This window comes from Rhipicephalus microplus, unplaced genomic scaffold, assembly GCF_043290135.1.
Source record: "Rhipicephalus microplus isolate Deutch F79 unplaced genomic scaffold, USDA_Rmic scaffold_12, whole genome shotgun sequence".
Classification (NCBI taxonomy): Eukaryota; Metazoa; Arthropoda; class Arachnida; order Ixodida; family Ixodidae; genus Rhipicephalus; species Rhipicephalus microplus.
Window position 1 is genome coordinate 16,119,420 of NW_027464585.1, and position 24,102 is coordinate 16,143,521.

General features: G+C 46.5%; 1 protein-coding gene across 1 annotated transcript in view; it reads right to left on the reverse strand.

Annotated features, from left to right (window-relative positions):
* LOC119186684 (uncharacterized) overlaps positions 1 to 24,102 on the reverse strand; it is a 165,403-nt gene that overhangs the window by 114,163 nt on the left and 27,138 nt on the right. Inside the window, exons 3-5 of the mRNA XM_075882339.1 lie at positions 18,743 to 18,972; positions 13,167 to 13,233; positions 5,687 to 5,952 (exon numbers count right to left, since the gene is read on the reverse strand). Of these exons, the coding sequence (XP_075738454.1) occupies positions 5,687 to 5,952; positions 13,167 to 13,233; positions 18,743 to 18,972 (563 nt within the window). The remainder of the gene's footprint in view (positions 1 to 5,686; positions 5,953 to 13,166; positions 13,234 to 18,742; positions 18,973 to 24,102) is intronic.

The following is a 24,102-nucleotide window of genomic DNA, read 5'->3' on the forward strand; positions in this document are numbered from 1 at the left end:
GCTCCCCGTCGCAGTGCCGCCCGCCATCGCCATCGGTTGGGAAAGTTGCGTCCAGCCTTCTTCGTACAGCTTCCACGACCTCCAGTTTCGTACGTGGGCAAAAAAATAAAAAATGAGGACTTTTTATCACGTGGTTTGAGCGGTTTGAAACGCGCGGCACCCTAAGCCGCATCGCCATTGGCTACAGAGTCATTGTCAGCTGTGTTTGTGGCGGCCATCGGCATTTGGTCCGTCTGCTTTTCTGCGCGTCTACGCATACTTCCGCGATGACAAGCCCTAAAAAGTGCAACGTGAGACCGCAGAAGTTTCGAACGAAGCACAAGTTCAAGGGAAGGCGGCGTAAAGCGCCCAGAACGATGGCGACGAACGAGAACGCGCCTACGTGTGCTAGGCCTGACGGCGGCATCGACGAAGGGATTGACGCTGCGCTTTCTTTCATCAGTGCTTCGGAAAAGAAGCTCGGCTTCTTCGAAAAAGACGAAAGACAGCGCGATGAGGTTTGTGCAACGACAGTTTTGTGCGACACCCTCTTGCTGACGGCACTTGTGGCAGGTGCGGCATGCCCTGCTTGAGGTATTCAAAAACTTGCCGTTCGGGAGCCGGCAGAAAAGCGCAAGGGACTTTCGTCGCTCCTCGAACTTCATTGCGAAAACAGCGAATGCTCAGCGACTGTTCTTTTGTGCTCCTATACGTCACTGCGTGTTACGGCGGACGGCAGCAGCCGAGTGAGCCAACGGTACGACAGTGGGAGCTCCCGAGATAGTTTTGCTGTAAATGTGAAGGCGGTGGTGGCTGCACCCGCTGTCGGCATTGGGCATGAGCAATTATCGAGATTTTGCTTCATTATTGGACTCCCAAAGCCAATGCACCACCGAGGATTTTTTTCGATAGCAAAGAAGGTGCACACCGCTGCCATGGCAGCTGTGAGTGAAAACTTGCGCCGATCCAGAGAGTTGACGAAAGAAATAGCAGGCGAAACTGATGTGGCTGTTATGTTCGACGGCACTTGGCAGAAGAGGGGCCACAAAAGCCACAACGGGATTGGCGCAGTTATCTCCTTAGATACTGGCCTCTGCTTAGACTTCGAGGTCATATCAAATTACTGCCTGACATGCAGTAGGCACAAGGATATGGGCCCAGACGAGGAACTGTGGCAGGCATTCCGAGGCCCAGTCTGTGAAAACAATGCAGACTGTTCCTCCCATGCCATGGAAACGGAGGCTGCGATGCGCATTAGGCAGAGAACATTGACTTATGACACCCCACTGCATTTCATGACATTCTTGAGTGACGGTGACAGCAAAGCATATAGTGCAGTTGCAGAGTCAAAAGTCTATGGTGCTGTCAATATAGAAAAAAAGACTGCACTAATCATGTGGCCAAGAGACTTGGCACCGCGCTACGGAAGCTGCATGTGCCATTACCACGAGGGCAGAAAATGAAAGAGCCAGCGATTCAGAAGCTCCAAACATACTATCAGATTGCCATAACAAGCAACAGGGGGAGTGTACGGGATATGTACACTACAGTATGGGCTTCGTACTTCCACTCATGCTCTACCGACAATGCTGCAGCCACAAGTTTTGCCCTGCAGGAACAGAGTCGTGGTGCAAACATCAACACGCTGAAGCAATTGGTGAACCTGCACCACGTCACACACCTCTCCTGACAAAAGCACAGGGATTGGCTGTTTTGCCCATTTATAAGCGGCTAACGGATGAGAAGCTCCTTGCTCGATGCATCAAAGGGAAAATTCAGAACGCATCGGAATCCCTGAACAGCAAAATTTGGCTACTTTGCCCCCAAGACTAAGTTTGTCTCCCGAACGGTTGTCGAGACTGCCGCAGCTATGGCAATCCTGTGGTTCAACAAGGGTCATGCTACTTTCCAGCACATCCTGGAAGAGCTCAACATACTGCCATCTAGAGATCTAGTTACTTTCAGCGATTCCCGCGATGCGCGGCGCATCAAGAGAATGTCCGAGCGTCTGACAGCAGAAGCAAGGGCCCACCGTCGTCGTGGAGTGAAAAGGGCACGGCTAGAGGAGAGTGCTCGCAAGGACCGCGAGGGCACAATCTAAGCTGCAGGACAGTTCTAGTAACTTGCAGTGCTTTTCAAAGTTGTGTTGAACATTATGGCCAAAGATTATGCACTTCTAACAACTCTGTGATAAAAAAAAGGTTTCAAACTTTCAAATGCGTTTTTCTCCTTTTCCAGTTTTGTGTATCTGTGCTTCTTATACACGCTAGTTCGTATACTTAGAATTGACATACCTCTATGAAATTTTGCACATGGCATGACGAGGGCCCATAGAGTGCAAGTATCTATTCAGATTGTCAGTGCTGCTCGATTATGTTTTTCAAAAATTACATAACATTGAAAGCCCTTGGCAACTAGAGCCATAGTAAATTTTTCTATTTTATTATTGTATTTCACCTTTTTACACACAAAATTAATATAGTTTTTTGCACTCTACAGTTCCAAAGAATCATAGTCAGCTATATCTGCATGCTTTATCTCAAATTTTTATAGGTCAGAATTGTTGCATAACAATGGCCATATATTTTGCAGTATCTGACCTGCAGGAAGAAAACCAAGCAATCTACATGAAAATAAATGACATATTTGCAAAGAGGAGAAAAAACTATTAGCATGCCAATTTGTGTTAAATTCAGACTCTTATTAAAGAAAATCGTTTTGAGTAGCATCTACCCTCAACACCGAGAAATGTACCTTTGCTAGCAAGACAATCAAAGTTCTCGGCCACCTTGTCAGCAAAGAAGGAATTCGAGGACAGCGGCAAGCTTCTCGGGGTCGGGCCGATTTTCCTCGTCCACTACGTCAAAAGGACCTGTGCAGCTTTCTTGAGTTATCTTCTTACTTCCGGCGCTTCATACGTGGTTTTGCGGAACTTGCGTCTCCGCTCCATCAACTCCTCGCAACGAACGTCCCCTTTGTTTGGCCCGAAGACTGCGAAAGTGCTTTCACGGCATTGAAGCAAGCCCTCACGTCGGATCCGGTACTGTGCCACTTCGATTCCACCGCACCCACCATCTTTCACACCGACGCAAGTGGTCATGGTCTTGGTGCGGTACTCTTGCAGCGTGACAAAAACTCACGCGAACGCGTCGTTGCTTACGCAAGTCGTGCTCTTACCGCTCCAGAAAAGAACTACACTATCACCGAGCAGGAGTGCCTTGCTGTTTGGGCAGTGCAAAGATTCCGACCATATCTTCACGGCCGTCATTTTACCGTAGTGACCGACCACAACGCCCTATGCTGGCTTTCATCGCTGGAAAACTTATCGGGTCGCCTTGGTCGCTTCGCTTGCAGGAGTACGATTTCGATGTCGCCTACAGATGTGGGAAGAAGCATCCCGATGCTGATGCTCTATCGCGCTGTCCTTTGCCCAGCGGAAGCAATTCACCATCGTTACTCCAAAACGACAGCACCTCCAATCGCAGCGCTAAGTTCACCTGCCACCCTATCCGTCCTTGTTTCACAAGAACGTGTCGACCCATACTGCCGCACCATTGTTGACCGCTTGACCGGCTCTACTACTCCTCCAAACGCCAGACTCCGTCGACAACTTAAACAATTTAAGCTTGTCGGTGATGCTTTATGTCGCTACATTTACCACATCGATGGCAACAAGTGGGTACCCGTCATCCCACGTTCTCTGCAACGTGAAGTTCTGGAAGCTGTCATGATGATCCAACCGCTGCTCATCTAGGCTTCCACAAGACTTACGACAAAATTCGAAGTCGTTTTTGGCCTGGCCTCTCTTCAGCCGTCGCTAAGTACGTCGCCTCCTGTGTCCATTGCCAACGGCGAAAACGACCGGTTGGCTTAATGCAACCTCTTCCTTGTCCTGCCTCACCTTTTGTAGTCGATGGAATCGACTTGTATGGCCCTCTTCCTATATCATCCAATGGGAATTGCTGGATTGTCACGGCAGTCGACCACCTTACCCGCTACGCAGAAACAGCTTCTATACCATCTGGGACTGCCACTGAGATCGCCGATTTCTTTTTTCGCCACATCTTTTTGCATCATGGAGCTCCACGCATTCTCCTCAGTGATCGTGGCAAAGTCTTCCCATCTTCCATTGTCGAGCAAGTTTTGCGTGCCTCGAACACTGTTCATGAGACCCCTTCTAGCTACCACCCGCAGACCAACGGATTGACTGAACGGTTTCATCGAACCCTATCGGACATGATCGCCATGTACATTCACCCCAACCACACGAACTGGGATGCAATTCTACCCTTCGTGACATTCGCCTATAATACGGCTGCTCAACGCACTACCCGCTTTTCTCCATTTTTTCTCGTCCATGGTCACTCGCCGAGTTTCGCTCTGGATGTCTCTTTCCTTTCGGCCCCTGCCCCCTCCACGGCTCCTTTCTCTGAAGAATTCCCATCTCGTCTCGCACACTGCCGTCACCAGGCCCGTGTTAACACCGGCCTCTCTCAAGACACTCGAAAATCTCGCCACGACTCGTCTCGCCGTGTTGCGAGTTTTTCCCCTGGTGACGAAGTTCTTCTATGGACTCCCCTACGCGTCCCCGGCCTATGCGACAAATTCATCAGGCGCTTCATTGGGCCATACACGGTGGTCGAACAGACATCTCCTGTCAATTACCGCGTTTCTCCTCTTAGCGCCAGTCCTGATCATCGTTGCCGAGGAACAGAGATAGTGCTCGTATCTCGTTTAAAGCCTTATGCGCGATGCATTTCATAATACTGTCAAACGACCAGGCAGCCGCTTTCTCCGCGCGGGGGAATTAGTGTGAGCGCGACAAGCGAATGACTCTTTATTTTCTCTTTGTAATCATCATCACCTGCACATCTTCTTCATCTAAAAATATCACCAGCATGATTTAGCTCGAGCCTGGCCAAATAAACCGGTTCCTCAGAATATTACTAAGTATTACGAAATTGGAATGTGACGATTGTTCAGCTGTGAAGGGACTAACTTTCACTTAGAAACAGGCCGTATTTCAGCTTGTTCGAGCTGCAATAAAGCCTGCAGCTGACAATATGCAGCTCGAATTAGGCTTATTGCCTGCTTTGTTGCTTGGAGGTGTGCTTCATGTCGGCGAGTTACAAGTTGGCCGACAGCCTGCAACACTGCGCTGGAACCACCAGCTACTGGTTCCATCAGCTGCTGGTTTTAACACCTGCTGGAAACACCAGCTACTGGTTTCATCAGCTGCTGGTTTCAACACACGCTGCAACCACCAGCTACTGGTTCCATCACCTGCTGGTTCCATTACCTCCTGGGAATGTGCTAATAGACCAGCACTGCTGGAAGCAATAGCCAATCAGCAGGAAAGCTTCACCTGGGTCCTGATGGTATGTGAAGCTCTGCAGGTGGTAACTGTCCAGAAGCTTCAACCAACCATTACAGCAGAAATATTTGCATCACCGTACGAGACGCTTGCTGCGATTTCTAACCAAAATACAGCTGCTTGCACTAGTTCTGAAAAAGCTTGACAAGTTTTTAGAGCACGAAATTGGATGACATCAGAGCAAAACCTCAATTATTTAAATTCAAACCGTGCTTCAGTGTTCCTCAAAAGCGAGCAGCCATTCTGATTACTTGCAGTGCAAAACATCTCAGCCGGTCATCGCTAGGAACATGGTTGACCAGAACGAATGTTATACGAAAGATGTCCTCTCACCATGAGGCGGTCCCTGGCTGCGACGCTGGCCAGGACTGGCTGCCTTGGGATCCTCGGCGGGCTTGGCCTGCTCGGGGGGGCTCTCCAGGCGCCTCCTCTTCCCACTGCTGCTCTCCCTGGCCTCAAGCTTTCGCTTCTCAGCCAGGTGCTGCCCCTGCAAGAGCTGCCGGGCATGGCTTCGCAGGAAATAGCGAGGCAGCTCGCTTCCTGCATCAGCCTGGCCCACCGCTGGAGCCTTGGCTGCTCGAGCGTTCACAGGGGCAGCGCTGTGGGAAATGAATGTGCACATTTTTCTTTTTCTGCTTAACTCCGCTTGAGCAAGTGAAACTGCAATGGCAGAATTTTGCTCTTTATAAACAGGCTCTCTCTCTTGCACTGGGTTTACTTAGCGATAAAAGATAACAAGTTTAAGGTCCGACCCAGGTAAATGACCAGCTTTAGAAAAGTACAGACTATTTTTTGGAAGGAGCAAGTTTAGCACAATTATGCTACCATGGCTAACATGGTAGATAAGTTCCTACCACACAGACTAAAACAGCATCGACATAAAAATGCCGAATGTTTTTCGATTTGAAAACAAGGATTGCGTCAGCTGCCCACTGCTGATGCAGAGTGCAAATGACTTCATTGCGGTGGCAGTCCTCTTGTGAGAACCGATGTACTTAAATGGGAGGCTACCCGGGATACCTAACTTCTACGAGCTAAGCTCCCTAAGGCGTGGGTCTGTCCATTCCTTGTATGTACCTTACCGCCTATAGTTCCACCTTTGCAAACTGCCCACTACTTCGTACTTGCAAAGATCCCACAACACCCCATCACCAATCGACCACTTCATCAACCATGAAGCCGTTATAATGAAGGCGGAACAAAAGCGACATATAGCTACCACTTACAAATATTAAAATTATTTGTATAAACATATACAGTGTTTGTCACGTCTTTTATGATGTAGTGGGCGATATTGGCGGATGGTTCATGGTTTAGCGAAGAAACCCTCCAGTACTTCACCCCACTCATCATTCACTCCTTGGATATGCGGTGATTTTTTTATTTGCTAAGATATCTTTATAAAGCTTTTGGAGTATGTTCATACAATAACACTAAAGAAAGTGCGCATTTTCATAAAATTCTGTTCATCGGTTGTAGAGTTACTGAAGTCTAGCCCAATGGCTCACAAGTGTGCCTGATAAAGAGCCGGCACAAATCCCTTAATGTAACAGCTTGCAAACTGGGCTATATTCACAATGATGGGGCTACTTTCACAAAAATGGGCAAGTTTTGTGCTTTTTTACAATAAAACGTGACTGCAGATGCACTGCCATGGTCATATATAAGAACACAGCAATGTGCAACTTTAATATTGCTAACATCACACTGTGGTCCCAAACTCTAGACTCTAACTGACACAAGCAGCGAAATCAGTAAAGTCTATGTTGCACAAAAAATTACGACGACTGTGGCTCGCCCTATACCTGAGCTCCGATTGCAAAAAAAAAGACTGAAAAGCTTTCTATCAGTGTTCCTCGGCAATTAAGCCAACACTGAAGAGACTCCTTGCAGCAGGAATTCTGTCGTGGAGAGCATGCCACTCATCATTGCTGATGACTAATGCGCATGCCTAAAACCCAAAAACACCTCGCCCCCACTATACATGAAAAAAGCTTTTATGTAGACAGGGCCACACACAACCTCGTGCCCACGAGTTGCCATTGATGATTCATTAAGAGCGTCCTGTTGTGCTTTCCTAATTTGTATTTGCCAGCCCTATGATCACCTTTCCATTCAATCAGTGGGAATCCCAAAATGTGCTTACGGTGAGAAAGACTGTCTTGGCACTGACTGGGCGGGTGGAGTTGCCTGTAGGGTGAACAGGTTCACGACACTACCCTGAATAGCAAGCCATCTGGAAGAGCCTGGCCTTCCAGATGAGGCGCTCGCGCCAGGCGAGGCATTCCTGTGCATGCATGATGGGCTGCAGAGGGCCAATTGGGTGACAGCACCGTCAAAACAACCTTTCTAAATAAAAACACTGCAAACTATGAGAGCACTAAGTGCACTGTTTTTTATGCTGCACAAACCAACACATACCGTACCATTTCCAATTATTAACAATATGGAATGGCGATAAAGTGGTCAAAAAGTCAGCACAGGCTACAAGTTGCTATAAGTGGCTGGCCAGTGCAGAAAGGGCTCATTTCTTTCTGCAACTACATTCCTTCCATGCCAATAGCATAAATGCCATAATGCAAGCCATCACACAGGATGAACATGCCTCTCAAGAACTCACGGTCAGGACAAGCTGGCAGGCAGCCTTACGATCCTTCCTCCAGAACGAACTCCCACCAAATGTACTGGTTTAGATCACTACTTATGGATACCATAATCTCGCTACATTAGTAGGGCAACTGCCAGACCCACGTTGAGGCTTCAGTACCTTAATGTTCACATACTTCCCAGGGTTGGCCTGTAATGCTCGAGTTTTTTTGCCAATCGGACAGGCGAGTCATTCATTTCAGGGAGGCTTGCAAGAGATGAGCTGGTCTGTTTTCACGACATCCCCAATCATCATAAACTAGAGTGGAGGGCTTACTTCCCCCCTGCACAAGTAAGTCAACCAAGGCACAAGAATGCATCGGAAGAAAACTGCAGATGCAATTTTTCCAGCCCATATGTGCCGAGCAACATATCCCCGGAAGATATTAAGCCAAATGCAAATGGTGCCACGGCCGGATACTATGTGTGATTGTTTCCCCGGGCAGTGGAAAGTTGTTGACCAGCTCAGATCCAGTCAGACATGGGTCGTGGAATGGGCAACACAGGTTGCCATGATCAACATGGAATCATCTGCACCTGCCTTCTAATGAAAATTTTCCATAGAGCCTTACTTACACCAGCAGACCACTACGACACTAAAAGCAGCTGTTGTGGTACAAGTATAGCTCTGAACCACTTTCCAATAATCGAGCCACCCATGCGCGCGAAGCCGCTCATGGTCGCCTTCTGGCCTCCCAAGAAAACCAACAGCGTCGATAAGATCAAGGACATCCCTATGTGCACTTTTTGCCCGGTTCGTTGGTTCTGCTCTGGTCTTCGACCGGGCAGGTTGGCCTGTAAAGCTGCTCCCTCAGTACACAGGACCATACAAAGTGCTTCGTGAGGCGACTCCCGTCACTCATGAAATCGCTCCTGCTGCCTCGTCGTTTTCATCCACCCCTCGAAACAGCGAAATCATACATGTCACACATCTGAAGCAGTACCGCTCTCCCACTGACGTCCAGATGCGCCGGTACGGCGCCTTTACCGACGGTAGTTCTACATGTAGGCTGCCACTGTGCAAATTGTCAATGCACGTATGCATCCGACGAATGAAGGTCGCTTGCTGCTCGAGCGACGAGCCAGACTGGCCAGTGCTGCAACCACTCTTGCAAATATATTTTGCAAGTAACGTGGGCATTTACAACACACTTCTTCATTACCTTTACATAACCATCATCACATGGTGTTCCTCATCTTCATCGTTGGTGCATATAACCCTTGAGTCTGTTCCGTGCCTCGATGTGACAGTTTTTGGCCACGTCTACCAGGCCTAAAAAGGCGTGTAAAGGACTACATCTCAAGTGGTGGAGGTTACTCCTCGTTTCCCTGTCCCTGCTCACCCGCTTTACTTCTTGGAGCTTCACTCAAGTCGTCGTTTGGGCTACGTGTCCACCAGCACACCACAGGACGAACCCTCAGGTGCTTCTCCCTTTAACCCTCCGGCTACGACTGCCACAGCCACTCACTCTTGGATTGTCAGTGGACCCCCTTGCGAGCCCCCTCTGTTTTCTGAACTCTGAAATGAGAACACGGACTGGCTACACCAATATGACATAGTGAATGCAGCGAACTGTTGGGTCGATCCACACAATCTCCGCCACATCTCCTTTTATCTTACTGGCATGACGAAGACTTGGTTTTTTAATTACCAGATCGACTTTCCCGACTGGGACGTCTTCAAAGAACATCTGCGACAAGACTTTGCTAGTCCAGCAGTTCGAGCCAGCCTGGCAAAGAGAACTCTTGATGGTCGCAAACAACTACGCGAGTCTTATACCGCATATATCGAGGATGTTCTCTCTCTTTGTCAACGCGTCAACACCTTCATGACCGAGACAAAGTGCACCATCTGCTCAAAGGCATAGGTTCTGTTGCCTTCGATGCTTTGGTCGCAAAAGACCCAACTATTGTTGCTTGATTGATGTTTCATTTTATTTATTACATACTGCCAATACCTTAGGAATTATTGCAGGAAGGACACAAACTATAAACAAATAAGGAAAAAAGACAAAAGAAAAAACACTGCGAAATAACATAAGTGTTTTTTTTTCTTTTTTTCCCTTTTTTTGTGCTGAATGGCAAAGTTAAGATAAACAGGAAAATTCACATTAGCTAAACATTTATACACAACTGTGAAATCTGTTTAGTGCTGACACAATATATCAATATACTTGCGATTAAACAATCATAGTTACACATTAGTACGTAAGCTTTACAAAAAATACGAAAATAAATATACATTCTATGCACAAGTAGTGGAATGTGGGTAGCAGAATACCAATAGTAGTACACATCACTAAGGAAAAATGCAAAATATTTGTAGTTTTATGTTTGTGCATCATGTAAGTAATTTTCAAGTAGTGATAAAAAGGTAGTTAGTGAGGTGGTATTGGTAGTAGTAGAAGGTAAGTCGTTCACTGTCGTATGGCTAGCGGAAAGAAAGTACTTAAAGCAATTTGTATGAAAGCGTTATTCATTTAGGGTGTATGTGTGCTTTAGTAGAGTTATTCTTGTGTCAGAAATAGACATATATACCGTATTTACTCACATAATCCTCGCACTCGCATAATTCTCGCACCCCCCACATCGCCCTAGAAAAATACGAAAAAATTTTTTCCTCGAGTAATTATGGCACCCCCGAAAACTGCCGCAATAATGTCTGCTCGTTCCAGCCACTGATGATGATAGCGCGCGCCATTTGGCGCCATCTCTTAAGCATCAAGCGTACTATTGCACGGAGATTCAATCCAATCCAAGCCAAGCCAAAGTGGCCAGTGCACGTTGCGGCGTGTTCTGTATGTTGCGTCGGTTATCTTGGCACGTTATGGGGCGATACTGAAGCCACACGGCTGCTTCAAGTTGCGAAGCCACACGGCTGCTTCAAGCTGCAAGTGATAGATCATACGCTAAACAACGGCAACAGGGCCGCCGGTAGGCCTTTCGAAGCCTACGAGTTTTGTGTTCGCTACTGGTGACGACAGCTGAAAGCCACCAAGACGCGTTGGGCCTGCCGTGTGCCTAAAGCTGGGTTTGATGGTAAATTAGAAGTGTGGCAGCTTGGGCTAGTTGGTATGGCATGACGATAGTTATAGAGCGAGAACACAACGACGACACAGAGACAAGAAGGACACGAGCGCTACCTTCCAACTGAGTTTATTGCGCAGAGCACGAAAATATATAGAGGAGACAGTAACCATTTGATAAAAACCATATGGCACAAGGAGCAGAACATGAGTAAGAAAAAAAAACAAACAACACAAAAACAAAGGCAATGAAAAACAGCAAAGAAAAATCTAGAAGAAAACAAAACAGAAAGGTAAAGATGATATAACTACCTGCCCGCACCGAAACCTTCGAGGAACCTGCGTTCCTTCTCGGACAAAGCCACGGAAGGCTTGCCAACACAAGGCACCTGTTCGCGTGCCATCTGCGCGGCCTCGACAATGACTCGGGTGCTTTCATCTCCGCGTTTGCACAGCGTCGCTGTGTCCCTTTACCTCTACTCAGTGATCTATTGGCAAAAATGGGCAAAAAACTGCAGGAAAAGTTAGAAGGCTCGCATGTCGTCAAAATATTCAGATACGTGGATGAGTTCTTGGTTCTTCTAAATTGTAATTCTTCTATGTTTCACTCGTTTGCGACTCAAACTATAGGTGTATTCGAAGATTGTTTAAAGCCTCTTGTGTTGACACATGAAATGCCCGATAATGACAAGTTACGTTTTTTGTATTTAAATCTGGTTTTTAGCTCACAGGACATCTGTTGGTGTTATGAACCACGTGCGCAGAAACCTCTACTTCCCTTTTCTTCCGCTCACAGTAAGATAGTTAAGCGAGGCATAGCACAAACCTGCCTTGAGAAAGCTTTAAATAGGTCGTGCGCCCACAATATCTCTGCGAGCTTCAAAGCTCAAGTTTCCCGGCTTAAGGCTTCAGGTTTCCCCGAGGCGTTTATCGCGTCTGTTGCCGAGACGATCCTGCGAACTAATAAGGCAGAGCAGAGGAAGCGACAGAATCTGAACAACACGGATACAAAACGACAAAGGATAGCCGTGATTCCATACATACACCAGATATCACACAGGCTCAAAAAAATCTGAAAACGAGTTGGAGTTCGTGTCCTGTTTTCCGCACCATGCAAATTAATCAGCCTCACCAAATCTACAAAGCCCCTGAAAACGCAATCATCAACAGAATGCAGAGTTCAACATCGAAACAGGTATGCGGCCTGCTCCCGGGAAGTTGTCTATAGGACCCCCCTTTCATGTGGTGCTTGTTATGTCGGAACGACCGGAAGGTGTCTGAACGATCGGCTGAGAGAACACTCGAACAATTTTAGAAACGGGAAAGATGGTTTTCTTGCCCGGCACTGCACTGAGTGATATTGTGCTCCCCTCTTCAAGGACACAGCGACACTGTACAAACACAGAGATGAAAGCACCCGAGTCATTGTCGAGGCCGCGCAGATGGCACGCGAACAGGTGCCTTGTATTAGCAAGCCCTCCGTGGTTTTGTCCGAGAAGGAACGCAGGTTCCTCGAAGGTTTCGGTGCGGGCAGGTAGTTATATTATCTTTACCTTTCTGTTTCGTTTTCTTCTAGATTTTTCCTTGCTGTTTTTCAGTGCTTTTTTTTTTTTTAACTGATGTTCTGCTCTTTGTGCCATACGGTTTTTATCACATGGTTACTGTCTCCTCTATATATTTTGTGCTCTGCGCAATAAACTCAGTTGGAAGTTAGCACTCGTGTCTTTCGTGTCCTTCTTGTTTCTGTGTCGTCGTTTTGTTCTCGCGCTATAACTATCGTCATTGATGGTAAACTTTATTTCTTCAGAAGAAAACTTTTCAGAAGTATGCTTCAGCCTCGAGAGACTGGTTTCATTTTCAAACTATAAAAACACACCGTTTGTTGTAGAATAGTGGAAATAGAGCAGGCTGTAGCACTATCGATCATTCAGCACAGCTGTCACATCACTGCCTTCTGTCACAGCCCTTGCGCTAGATGGCAAATGAGCTGTAGCACTTGACGCATTATCGATAACGGATTTCTATAAAGAAAAACTATAGAATACCATTGAATGTTCAGGTATCTCTAGCAAACACATGAAAAGTGAAGCAACATCACTGCAAAATAAAATAATTTAAAAACAATATGAAAGAATACATACGGAGAGTCCTGTACAGACGACTCTGGGCTGTAATGGCGACGCCCACACCAGCGCGACGACGGCCGCCCTAAGAAAAAGTAAGACCGCAAGTTCAAGATGCTAGGCTGCACTGAATGACGAGAATGCTTTGACGACATGTAAAAAAAAAACGCATTACATGATGTTCAAGCAGCCCACTTTTCTATTGTTTGAAGAGGTCAATTTCTTTGTTATTATACAGGCGACAACTTAGATGCATTAGAGTTGCTGACCACAGGTGCCCTGTCTCTGCCTTGCTATTCCAGAAGAGAGCGAACAAAAAAAGGCAAGAAAGAATAAAGGTCGTGAGTATGTTCTACACTAGACTGTACAGAAACAAGCAACACTGTAGTGTAGACCACAAATCATGCTGGTAATTGTCTACAGACATAACTTACAGCTACTAATGCACCATTCTAAAAAAATTATCAGTGAATTAACAAGGCACAAATACAGCCATAGTCTTCATGAGGCAAGCCGTCCTCATCGAAGTTGCTAGTTGCACCCGGACCACTGGTGGCACAGTGTTCTTTGCACGGCAGCCATAACGCTTAAAAAGGATCTGTAGCAATGGTGAATACAGAGTGAAATTTCAATGCAACAAATCTCAAAGAACCGCTAAATATTATCCTTTATTGTGAAGTCTTTTTAAAGAAAGTGATAAAACTTTGAACAAAAATAGTAAAGATTAACTCATGAGCCGCATACCCATGCTGTGTATACATTATCGAGCAACCACATTATGCTCAAATAAGTGCGAAAAAACAAACTCGAGGTAATACAGAACCAGTGCACATTTATTTGAAAAAGAGGGCAGTCTATCTTGATGTGAGCAGCTCGACTTCTGGAAAATAAACTATTACGGTAAGCAGGCGCGTCCTTCTTACGCACTGCGAAATGTTAGCAGTTAATACGAATTCTTCACGTTGGTTTGCGTGCACTGTTTCAACGTAGTCTTTACTCTCGTCGCAGTTTCCTTACCACAATGGATGATACGGATCTTATCGGTCATTAGCTAAGCTCACATGCACGCTTTGTTGAAGCGCTGTAGGTTGTGTGAGCGTTAGTACAGCATGAACGAGTTATTATCAGAGACTTCAACCAATAGGTCTCTCGTATTGCATTTTTCACCGTCTAAGCATTCCTCTCGTGCTGTTTCCGTAGCTCATCTTGAATGTTCAACCACAAACAAAAAGGCTAGAAACCAGCCCACATGTCAAGCTGCCTGACAAAAGCAAGGATGACGGGGCAAAGCCTAACTTGAAAAGCAAGTTCCAGACGATGATGATGACAACAGGGCTATCGCACAATTGAATAGTGCAGGCAAAGAGAAATATGTCAGCATTCTCATCATGACGAGAGTGGCAGCTACGGAGCTGGGCATATTGTTTACAGCCGTGAATAGCTTCTTAAAGTCGTCATTCATTATTTTGGAGTGTTCTGAAAATGTAAGGGAGATAAAATTCGATAAATTATTCTGAAACATGCAATATTCTGAAATTTGTAGTAGTGAAACATTTTTACAATAAACCAATGGACATTTGGAAGGGAATTTTCGAAAAAAAAACATTATATTGAGGATTGCTATAACGAGATTCGACTGCACAGTGTACTATTTTTGGAGAAGTGCTAAAGGTTGATAATTTGAACAACCATGAAAAAAAGAAGATTAAAATGAAGAATCCACAAAATGAAAGTAAGCTCATGCTATGGAGACAAATAACAAAGAAGTAAGGTAGATCCCCACCAAGGAACCTTTGTAACAAAGTAATCAAGCCTGCCTCCCAACACACAAACAGCAGTATACAAAAATTCAAAAGCTCAGTTATTACGAAGTTTTATAAGATGTCCATGGGCAATACAATAATTTGACAATGAAAAGTGGCAAAGGACTTCATACTTTAGCGAACAGATGATTCATTGGCACAGTCATTTCCCTTCTTCCTTGTGTAATGTGTTTTGCAAATTTTACTTGCTCTATTATCGCAGCAGCAGCTCAATATCTTCTTATTTTCCAGCATTGGTTTACACTTGCACTCTGAGCACTGGGTGGGTAGGTACCCATTTGTATGCGTTTCTTTTACTGAGAAATCATGTTCACACGTGCACATGTTGGCACATCTTTCCATTTATGCCACACAACTTTAGCCACATGACAAATGTATTTCATATACCCCTCCAGCACTGCATTCTGCATATGATTTCGTGTAGTGCTTCTTGCACCCCGTTTTCGTGGCCACCTACGAACGTGCATAAGACTGCAAGCTCCTTAAGCATCAAAAACTTGACTTCAACTACATGTCGTTTCCCAACCTTCTTGTGGTGGTACAGCATTGTATGCACATGGGGCACAACTATACATGTCTTATCGACCTTCACCCTTCGAGAAGGAACATTAGAGTTTCTGGCCTTCGACAAAGCCCCAGCACCCTCTAGGCACAAGCACAGCCAAACTTTTCGAACTGGGCATGCGCAAAGGGGCATTGTCTAATACTGCTACAACAAAATTTTCTCCACGATGAATAATTTGCGATTCCCTGTCAGCTGCCCATCAAGTACACAGTTCGCCGGTGTGCCGCCGAGCTGGTGGGCTCGGCGGCACACCCGCGATAGGTCATCTTAACCCGCTTGACTTCTTCGCTACGCAGTTCTTCGTGTTGCCCTGGAACCTGAAGCTACTGCAGAACTTCGACCAGCCTACCCGGTCTCCACTACCATGCGGCGCTGACCACCTGCCTGTGAACGCGTCACCTCGCCATGACGGGGTGCGCCAGCCCAGCCGGTACTGTGCACTGGAATGCGCATCCTCGCCAAACGCTATCACTACGGTTGCCTCGTGGTCATCAGCTGGCATCTTGGATTTCGGGCACGCTATCTTCCGACAGCGCCACCGTTCCTTGGAGCACCAATATAAACCCTGGGCAGACGCTCACTGTGCCTAGTGGGCTCGGCGGCACACCGGCGATGGGTCATCCTAACCCACTTGACTTCACTACTCAGGTAACGAATTACCACTGCCTTTACGCTAAGCGAACTGGATGCCGATCATTACTTGTTCTGCTGAGCCCACGGCGCTCCATCTCTGTAGTTCTCGATCGTGCCAAAATGCTGTTGAAATTGTTATTAGCAGGTGATATTGAGACTAATCCTGGACCTAGGAATGAACACTGTGTGGTGTCTAGTGACATGCTTGATATACTGAAGACGTTGCAATCTGGGCAGTCGGCCATGCTTGAGCAGTTAGGTTCAATCAGATCAACCCTTGATGAACATGAAAAACGTTCAATGACCTGCGCTCGCGATTGACCAAAATAGAATCCGACTTACTATCACTTTCAAATGTTCAGTCTCAATTTGAAATCATTGAAAGTGTTGCCACTAACAGCGCTGCTCAGGTAACTAGGCTGTCTGACCGGATTAGCCACATGGAAAGCACATCCCGAAGGCGCAACCTGATCTTTTACGGGTTCAGTGATGTGCGAAACGAGGCGTGGCGTGTTAGTGAAGAACTGGTTACTGATCTCTGTCACAAAAGCCTGGGCATGACTATTCGAAGTCGTGACATAGAACGTGCCCATAGACTGAGCTTATCGTGAGGGGAAATGGCGTCCGATAATAGTAAAATTTGCCCACTTCAAGGATAAAGAAGCACTCCTTTCGTCTAGCAGTAAACTGAAAGGCACAGAATACCGCTTCAGTGAAGACTTTGCCCCGGAATTTCGTGTAGCCAGAAGGCGCCTTATCGAATTTGGAAAAGCACAGCACTCCCCGTTTAAGCTCCGTTATGACAAGCTTATCTGTGGCAGAAAAACATATGTTTTTGATCAGGCTAAGCAGTTGGTTGTCGAACCTCAGGCCTAGCAACGGGCGCAAAAGCCACGAAGACCGAATCAGAGTGTTAAGCATGATCTCTAACTGCTTTATTTATTTTTTTATTTAGGAATACTGCAGGCCTTAATAGGCCCAGGCAGGAGGGGAAAAGTACGAACAAAAGTACAAAGTCTGCAAATATCAAGAATATATACAAGTAGGATCTATACAAAGCAACAATAAAGTGAATCTACTAACAAGTAAATGAGCACTAAAAGAAATGTGATACAAAGAAAATAATATACAATACGAGAAGATAAACAATACAGAACTATCTAATCAATGTACAAAGGAGTTAGTAAAATACTGGATCACTGTATTGAAAGAGGAAGGGCTAGATCTAAGATGAAATGGATGCGATAGAGTCGGTGTTGCTGAGTGTACTAAGAGGTAGGCTGTTCCAGTCGGCTACTGTTCGAGGAAAAAAGGAATACTTAAAGATGTTGGTTCTGGTATTGTAAGGCGTTAATGTGGCAGAGTGGCGATGTCTTGTTCGGCGAGCAGTGAGAGGCTTTATGTAAGGTTCAGGAGAAAGAGACAATTTATTTTTATACAGTAAGAATAGAAATTTAAGCCTGTGAATTTTTCTTCTTAGTTGCAAGGACTGAATGTTGTGTTGGGCCATTAGGTCACTTGGAGAGTCACTGGTGCGATATTTGGAGAAGATGAATCTTACTGCCTTACGTTGGATCCTTTCTAGCGCATCGATGTTAGTTTTAGTGTAAGGATCCCATACGATAGCTGCATATTCAAGCTTAGGACGGACAAGAGAGGTATAAGCGGTTAGACGGGTCTCGGGAGGAGCATGTTTTAATTTGTGTCTGAGGTAGCAGAGTTTTTTGAAGGCTGAGTCGCAAAGGTGAGAGATGTGAGAGTTCCAACTGAGATTATTAGTTATGATGACACCCAGGTACTTATATTCATCAACCTCTGTAAGAGGCATGGATGCAAGATTATACGTAAACGAAAGTTTATTAATTTTTTTGGTGATTTTCATAAATACTGTTTTATCAATATTAAGCTGCATGTCCCAGCGTTCGCACCATGTTAAAATTTTTTGAAGGTTAGAGTTTAGGGTGATTTGGTCTTGCTGGCAGGTAATTTCATTAAAGAGTAAGCAGTCATCAGCGAATAATTTTATCTGTACAGGTTCAGTAATAGAGTCAACTATGTCATTAATGTATATATTAAACAATAAAGGTCCAAGAACACTTCCTTGGGGAACTCCAGAAGTAACAGCAAGGTCACTCGAACAGTAATTATCAATTGCAACAAATTGCCTACGGTTAGTGAGGTAAGCAGAAATCCAATTTACTAGGTATGAGGGAACGTCCAGAAGAACAAGTTTTTCGATTAGTTTCGCGGGTGACACGAGATCAAACGCCTTCCTAAAATCCAGAAATATTATGTCAGTTTGTCCTGATTTGTCGACAACGCTAGCGAGACTGTGAATTACAGTAGTTAATTGGGTTACAGTGGAGAGGCCCTTCCTAAATCCATGCTGCATAGGAGTTAAAATAGCTCGATCATCAAGAAACCTAGTGCTCAGGTTTGCAGCTAACACTAACATTTGCAGCTTGATGCCAAAACGCGATCCGTTATGCACCTTGATCTCTTCTAGCAGTAATTCAACATCACTAGCAACATGATTGACCAGAACAAATGTTATACGAAATATGTCCTCCCACCGTGAGGCAGTCCCTGGCTGCAATGCTGGCCGGGACTGGCTGACGCCGGATCCTCCGTGGGCTGGGCCTGCTCAGGGGGGCTCCACAGGCGCCTCTTCTTGCCACTGCTCTTCCCCCTGGCCTCCAGCTTTCGCTTCTCGGCAACATGCTCGTGCGAGACCTGCCGAGCATGGCTTCGCAAGAAATAGCGAGGCGGCTCGCTATCTGCATGAGCGTTCACTGGGGCTGGGCTGTGGGAAATTAATGTGCACATTTCTCTCTTACTGCCTAACATAAATTTGAGCAAGTAGAACTGCAATGCCAGAATTTCGCTCTTTACAAACAGGCTCTCTCTCTTGCACAATGTCAGCTTACTGAAAGAAATGACAAGTTTAAGCTTCAACCCCGGTAAATGATCAGCTTTGCAGAAGTACAGACATCACATTTTCAGAAAAGAACAAGTTCAGCACAAATGCTCTACCAAGCTTGATAAATCTCAATGGCTGGGCGGGTGTGAATCAATGTATGCAGTTTCCTGGCATACTTTCTTTGGCATCTAAAGAGCAAACTGGAACTAATGAGCTACAAAGTGAGCCTAGTGCTCCGATGTATCTGATTTAACTGCCATATTGTAGGGCCGCACCGAAAATATTTTCTTTGTAGAAGTGCACAAATATATGAAATACTTTTCTAACAATTTTTGCTACTCTGTTTGATTGGCACTACAATAGTACTATTCGAAGTATTCGAAACGCAGTCCAGCCCGCTTATAATGAACCTGAGCGTGACGTGGCATCCTTTCGCTGTATCGTGAAGTTCATAGTAAATGAAACAAAGCTTTTAAAAAAAGTTGCGAGTGAAAACGCAAACTTTTTGGTTCAAAAAGTCCGTGATGCTTGTGTATCGAAGAACAGAAGCGATAAGGGCGGTCTCGAGTTCATTCAAAACGGCAAATTGCTAGTTCGCTGAGGCCCGTGGCATAAGCTGCATGAGGCACTGGCTCCAAAGTTCAGTCGTTCTCGCAATCCGATTCCTACAAATCGCTCTCGCTAGGTACTTCATTCACAATGCCCCAACCTGTGCACGGTTCCGCAGTGTCGGCATCATCATTGGCCGTAATTAAACCATCGCAACAGATGTCCCCCCCCCCCCACTCTCGCAGGTCGGAAAATGCTAGAGGGAGCCGATTTATGCGGTCGTCTAAACATCGGCTCCTGCTTGTTCACCTTTTTTTTTCTGTGAAAGTTAGCTATGTGTTTGATTCCTTTCGCTCCAGTTGACGCCCGAAGTCTTGAAGACGTGTAAACAATTTTGTCACGGGGATGGATCTTTTACCGAATTTTGAAGGACTTTTTGTTAGACCACACTGTGGCTTGCTAGGCCTAAAGTTAGGCTTAGCTAAGCCTAACGAAAAGCTCAGCGCATTTCAGCTTTCAAGATAGCTATGCAAGTCACTGTGCAAGGGGAGGACATTTCTCCTGAAGAATTCCAGTGTTCTGGATGGACAACGGCGCTTTGTAAGCGTAAGTCAACTAAAGCACTCGGGGCGGGCGCTGAAGTTCAAGGCCGACCATACAGCAAGAACGCTGACACCCGATCTGCCGCCAACGTGAAGAAATGCCTACCCAAAGCGTCAAGGCTGCCTCATCTACCAAGGAAGCATTTTCAAATCATTGTTAGGCCTTGGGGAGGCCTGAACGTCAAGAGTACCAGTAACGTCCGGATGTCTCAAGCCCTCTCGACAGCGGCGCATTTCCCAGCTGCGGATATCGCAGAATACATCGTTTGTCGTAACGCTGTGCAGAACATTGTTGTGATTAGTACGCCATTGCAAGGCAACGCTAAGGCCTACGCAAGTCTAGAGGCCATCACCGTTATCAACGCAGGGTATGAGGTCAGCTCTTACATTGCTGCGCCCGACAACACATGCAAGGACATCATCAGAAACATCGATAGGGAAATTGAGGACGAAGAGCTCAGAAGACTTCTTATTCAACCGAGGAATCTGTTCTCGAAGTGTGGCGAATCAAGAATTCTACCACAGTCGTTATCCTCTTTAAAGGACTTCCGAGTCCGAAATTACGTCACGTGTGGTTCCAGCATAGTCAAGTGCACCCTCTACCGATGGCATACTGACGTCTGCTACACCTGTGGTAGACTAGGCCACAGAGCTGAAGTGTGTCCCACTCCAGGAAATGTTATCTGTCGAGGTTGTGGAATCGCCTCCCCTGGCGACCAGCACGTTTGCTCACTGAAGTGTGCCTTCTGTGGAGGGCCTCATCCAACGGCCGACAGAACCTATACACAAAGATTCGAGATACCTTAAATCGTCAGACTGTGCAAGAGAGAGAGACGCGACTTTGCCAAGAACTTCCCACCGATACACGAGCTGTCCGAATCGACCAACAAGTTTAGGTCCCAGTGCAGGAGCTCGAGGGGGCGCTTCCGATACAGGAGTGGTCCCCGATCCACAAGCATTTCTCAGTCCCGGAGCTGTTCCCGATCACGGGGCCCGGCCGTCAGCATTCATGTGCCTGCTGCTATAGCGACCGAGTGGGCTGATCGCGTCAAAAGCTCCCAGAAACAGGTGATGGGGGGGGCATGCTGCCAGAGCAGAACAATGATAGAATTATTCAGCTGGAAAGGGAGAATGCTGCACTAAAGAAGGCGACCGCGCAACTTAGAGTCGAGATAGTCGCACTTAAGAATGCTTATAACGCTAAGAGTGAGGCTCCACAACCTCCTCAGGTCACTAGACAACCTCCTCAGGTCACTAGACTCGAAACGCCCATTGAAACACCTATGGATTGATTGATGTGGGGTTTACCATCCCAAAACCACCATATAAATATGAGATGCTGTAGTGGAGGGCTCCAGAAATTTCGACAACCTGGGGTTCTTTAACGTGCACCCATATCTGAGAACAAGGGCCTACAACATTTCTGTCTCCATCGAAAATGCAGCCGCCGCAGCCGGGATTCGATCCCGCGACCTGCGGGCCAGCAGCCGAGCCACTAGCCACTAGACCACCACCACTAGACCACCGCGGCGGGGGAACGCCTATGGAAACGCCCGTGGAAACGCCTATAGAAACAGCCATGAAAACGCCCGTAAAAAAACCCGCGGAGACGCCCGTTGAAACACCAATGAAAGTGTAGTGTACTGTTGTCCAGCCAAAAACAGGGCTTTGACAAGGCACGCACTTCATGAGGAACTGCAGTTTTAAAACGGAGATCAGAGACATGTTCCAGTCACTTAGCCAAACAGTCGCATTGGTTCATGTTAAGGTCGATACCTTAGCGGACAAATTCAGCGCACTGGATGCTAAGGTCAATACATTGGATGCTAACTTCTGTGCGTTGGACGCTAAGGTCAACGTGCTCGAACGCAGGCACATTTTTCGAGCCTAACCAGGGCGCGTCCGCCTAAAGAGTTCAGGATTTGGCAATGGAACTGCTGGGGATTTACTTGCAAGAAGGCAGTTCTTCAGCAGTTCATTCGTTCTCACTTTGAAAAGCCGCACGCCATTTCGCTTCAGGAGACGCTTTCGGATTCTGCCATGCTGCCGGGTTACACATCTCGCGCACTTCATGGGGACAGACAAAGGGGCATTTGCATGTTCGTATCTAAGGGATACACCAATATCTCGCATGATCTTTCAATGAACATTAGTAAGGTGGAACACTTATTGGTGGAAATTATTCGGGGGGGGGGGGTCATTTCAACAGTAGTGTTTTCATTCTGCATATATATAGTTCACGAAATGACTCGAGACAAATGTTTGCGGCACTCTCGAGTAGGGCTGTCGCCAGGGCTGGTATCTCCCCGCTTGTGGTTGCGGGTGATTTCAACACTCCTCATCAGGCTTGGGGTTATCTGCGGTCATCCTGTAAAGGCGAGGATTTGTGACAAGCAGCGGCGAACTTAAACCTCACCCTGGCCACGGACCCAGATGATGATGATGATGATATGTGGTTTAATGACGCCAAGGGCCATTGATGGCCAAAGAGTGCCAGGAAATGATATCGGATGAGAGCAATGGTTATGTTAAATGGCTGTAAAAGGGCCTAAGATTCTGCGCTTTAAAGGTGCGTAAGACATATTTATTAAAATCATGAAAGTGAAGTGAAGCATGCCAGGTGAGAACAAGTCTTACGTTATGATGACGCCATAGAATAGGAGTGTTATATTAGCACCAGTACCTCGCCAGCGCCCTTGGTCCCAAGGGCTGGGAGACAGGTGCTCTCTTTGGATGTAGCATCCACAGCTGCAGCCTACTTTCAGAGCCTGTGCTACTGATCACTTGAGTAGATAACATGGAAAGTATTTACTTCCTTTAATAATGCATTCAATGCATTATATTTAAAAAGAGGTTCGCGACCAATAAACATAGCTGGGTGAAGGGGTATGTGTTCCTTGTACGCTAGTGGAAAATTTTTTCCTGTAAGCCTCTAGCTCAGAGCATTCAAGGAGTATGTGGAGTACGGTAAGTAGACTGCCACATCTGCGACAGCTGGGTGGGTCACCACGGGACAAAAGGTGTGTGCGCGCGCTGTGTGTGTGTCCTATTCTAAGCCGACAGGCTGACCTCTGTACGGAGTGTTTTTGACGTGGGTGGCCAGTTACCGAGGTATGGTTTAATCAAGTGTAACTTGTACGAGTTTGTAGATCCCATAACTTCTGCCAGTAAGCCCTGAGCTTTTTCGTATGTTTCGTTTTAGGTCCATTATAGGGACAGCAACTGAAGAGTTGGCAGAGCTTCCGTTAATTGACGTGGCGAGCTGGCCGGCCAACAAATTTCCTTCTATCTCGCGATGTCCTGGCACCCAGCACACGACGATATGTTGCTTGGAAGTATATGCCACGCAGAGTACTGAATAGAGGGTTATAATTATGGGGTTTCTGTGTTTTGTAAGATTTTTCAACGCTTTTACGACACTCAGGGAGTCTGTGTATATAACTACCCTTGGCGTATTCAGTTCTTTGATGTGTTTAACGACTACGAGTAACGCGTAAGCCTCGGCTGTAAAAATGCTTGTGCTGGTGGACAGAACGCCGGCATCCGAGAAGGATGGGCCGACCGCCGCATAGGACACGCCAGTATGGGACTTGGATGCATCAGTATAATATTCTGGACAGTCATAATCATGTTGCAGCTCTAAGAAATACATCCGAATGTGTATGGGGGAGGCATGCTTTGTGAGAGCTACCAAAGATGTGTCACAGTCTATGACCTGCCACTGCCATGGCGGGAGCCGCAGAGCGGGGGGGCTGAGGTGGTATACAAGCAGTGGGACATCTGTTTCTTCAGCTAGGTCTCCGACACGCAGCGAGAAAGGGCATGCCATTGCGGGTCGATTGTAAAAAAACTTGAGAGCTGG